General features: G+C 60.4%; 1 protein-coding gene across 1 annotated transcript; it reads left to right on the forward strand.

Moving 5' to 3' along the window:
• Positions 1–89: 89 nt before the first annotated feature.
• On the forward strand, positions 90–1,712 carry LOC113405855 (chelonianin; the record flags this gene model as incomplete). Its single annotated transcript, XM_026647131.1, has 3 exons — positions 90–174; positions 480–650; positions 1,531–1,712. Coding segments are annotated over exons 1-3 (438 nt in total), but the record flags the coding sequence as incomplete, so codon positions are not given.
• Positions 1,713–2,096: the final 384 nt, after the last annotated feature.

The raw sequence follows: 2,096 nt of genomic DNA on the forward strand, positions 1-2,096 counted from the left end.
CCACCTCCCCCCCTTCTGATCCGGCCCCACCGGGTTTAAATCCCAGCGCGGCTCAGCGCTGGGCACTGGACCCGGCTCCCGGCAGCACCATGGAGTCAGGCAGCATCTTCCTGCTCCTGGGGCTCCTTGCCGTCTGGGCCGAGCTGCAGGCTGTAGCTGGTCAGGGAGATAAACGTGAGTAAGGGAAGTTGCCCATGGCTCAGATGAGGGTCACGGGAGCCCTCTCTTTTGTAAAGGAAGTCACAACTTGCAGAGCAAGAATTTCCCTTAAATGTGCTTTCCCTTGGGCCGTCGCTCCCAGGCCCCAGGGCTCGGAGTCTTTGTTGGAGGTAGAAGTGGATGTTTCTCTCCTGTGGCACCCACTTTCCCCAGAAGAGCTCTCAGCTCACACCGTGCAGGCCATGGCCTCGTTCCAGAGAGCACGGGCATGTGTCCAGTGCAGATCTCTGCTCTCATCACAACCTATCTCCTCTCCCCAGGTGACATTTGCCGACTCCCACCTGAGAAGGGCCCTTGCAAGGGAAAGATGCCGCGCTTCTTCTACAACCCGGCCTCCAAGACGTGCGAAAGCTTCATCTACGGCGGCTGCCAGGGCAACAAGAACAACTTTAAGACGAAGGCAGAGTGTGTGCGTGCCTGCAGGCCTCCTGGTGAGTGGGACAGAGCCCAGCCTCTCCCTGGGCGGGGAGATGGGGGGTGCTGCCCAGCTCCACACCATAAATTGGGGGGAGTTACACTGGGGCAGGTCTCCAGCATTCAAGGAGCCCTGGTATCTCTCATGATGGGAGGTCTGGTCAAATAAAAGCTGTGCTGTGGCTGGGGTGGAACCTGGGGGTCCCAAATCACAGGGCTCTGAGCCATGGCATGTTAGCCAGGAAGTCCTGAGTTCCAGTCCCAGCTGTGCTACCTACTGGTGGCCCTGGGCAGTCACTGCCACCCTGTATCATGGCTTGGCCTGCCCCCCAAAGGAGCTAACGGACACATGGGGCAGCCGGGGACCCAGGCGAGATCGCGCTGCCGGCATCTGACTCCAGGTCTGGCCCGAGCGGAGTGATCTACTACGTTTGTGCTGGAGGCTTCACTTCCACCCGGCAATGCTGACAGCAGAGACTAAACGCCCGGCCCCTCGGACCCAGCCTCCCACTCTGTCCGTTGTGCAATGTGGTCTGGCTGAGCCGGGTAGCAACCGCACAGCTCTGAGTGTGCCGTGCCATGGGCTGAGGCTGTCCTCACACACCTGCATGCAGCACTAGCACTGGGGAACGGGCCAAAGCAGCTCTGCAGGGGCACGGGAACAAAGCCAGGGCAATGAAGGGCCAGGACCCAGCCCATGAGCCTGCCATACCTGATCCCGACTCCCAGGCCCCCCAGCCCAGAGGTGTCTCAGGAAGCTGGAAGTGTCTGGGGTCCTGGACCTCTGCCCAAGGAGCTGCCCGTTCAAGGTCCTATGGCAGAGGCCGGGATTCCCTTTGGCTGGTGAGCTAAGTTACAAGGCTGGTGTCTCCCCTCTGTGCCCATTCTGCATTGCAGAGAGACCCGGGGTTTGCCCCAAGACCACAGGCCCTGACATTTGCCTGCATGGCTGCGACAGCGACTCTGACTGTAAAGAAGGACAGAAGTGCTGCTTTAATGGCTGTGGCTACACCTGCGTGAGGGTGGCTCCATCAGGTGAGTCCCCTCTTCCAGCCACAGTGACACCCTCAGCAGCTGCCGTGAGATGTTCTGCTGCCCCATCCCTCCTGGCACACGCACCTGTCTGCCTGTGACGGCGTCACTCTCACCAGCTGCTCTGCTGTCACACTGAGTACAGGGGGTTTGGGGAGCAGCGATACGGGACCAGGGCTCTGACGGCTTCGTCCTATTTCCCAGGGTCTCCCTAAGTCCCATCTGCCAGGACCCGGACTCCAGAGGGGACGAGCTGCCTCAGCCGCACAGACCGATTGCCAAGATCGGATCAGCCCGAAGACAAAGTCCCGACCCCCAGGGACTCTCCCCATCCCTGGTGCTTTTGCCAGGGGAACAGGTCGTGGTTTCCTGGGATTCCTTCTCTTCCTCAATAAACATTTCCTGACATCCCTGCACCTCTCGGCGTCTGC

The sequence above is a fragment of the Terrapene carolina genome, unplaced genomic scaffold (genome assembly GCF_002925995.2).
Source record: "Terrapene carolina triunguis isolate 2854851 unplaced genomic scaffold, T_m_triunguis-2.0 Scaffold51311, whole genome shotgun sequence".
In the NCBI taxonomy this organism is placed as follows: Eukaryota; Metazoa; Chordata; order Testudines; family Emydidae; genus Terrapene; species Terrapene triunguis.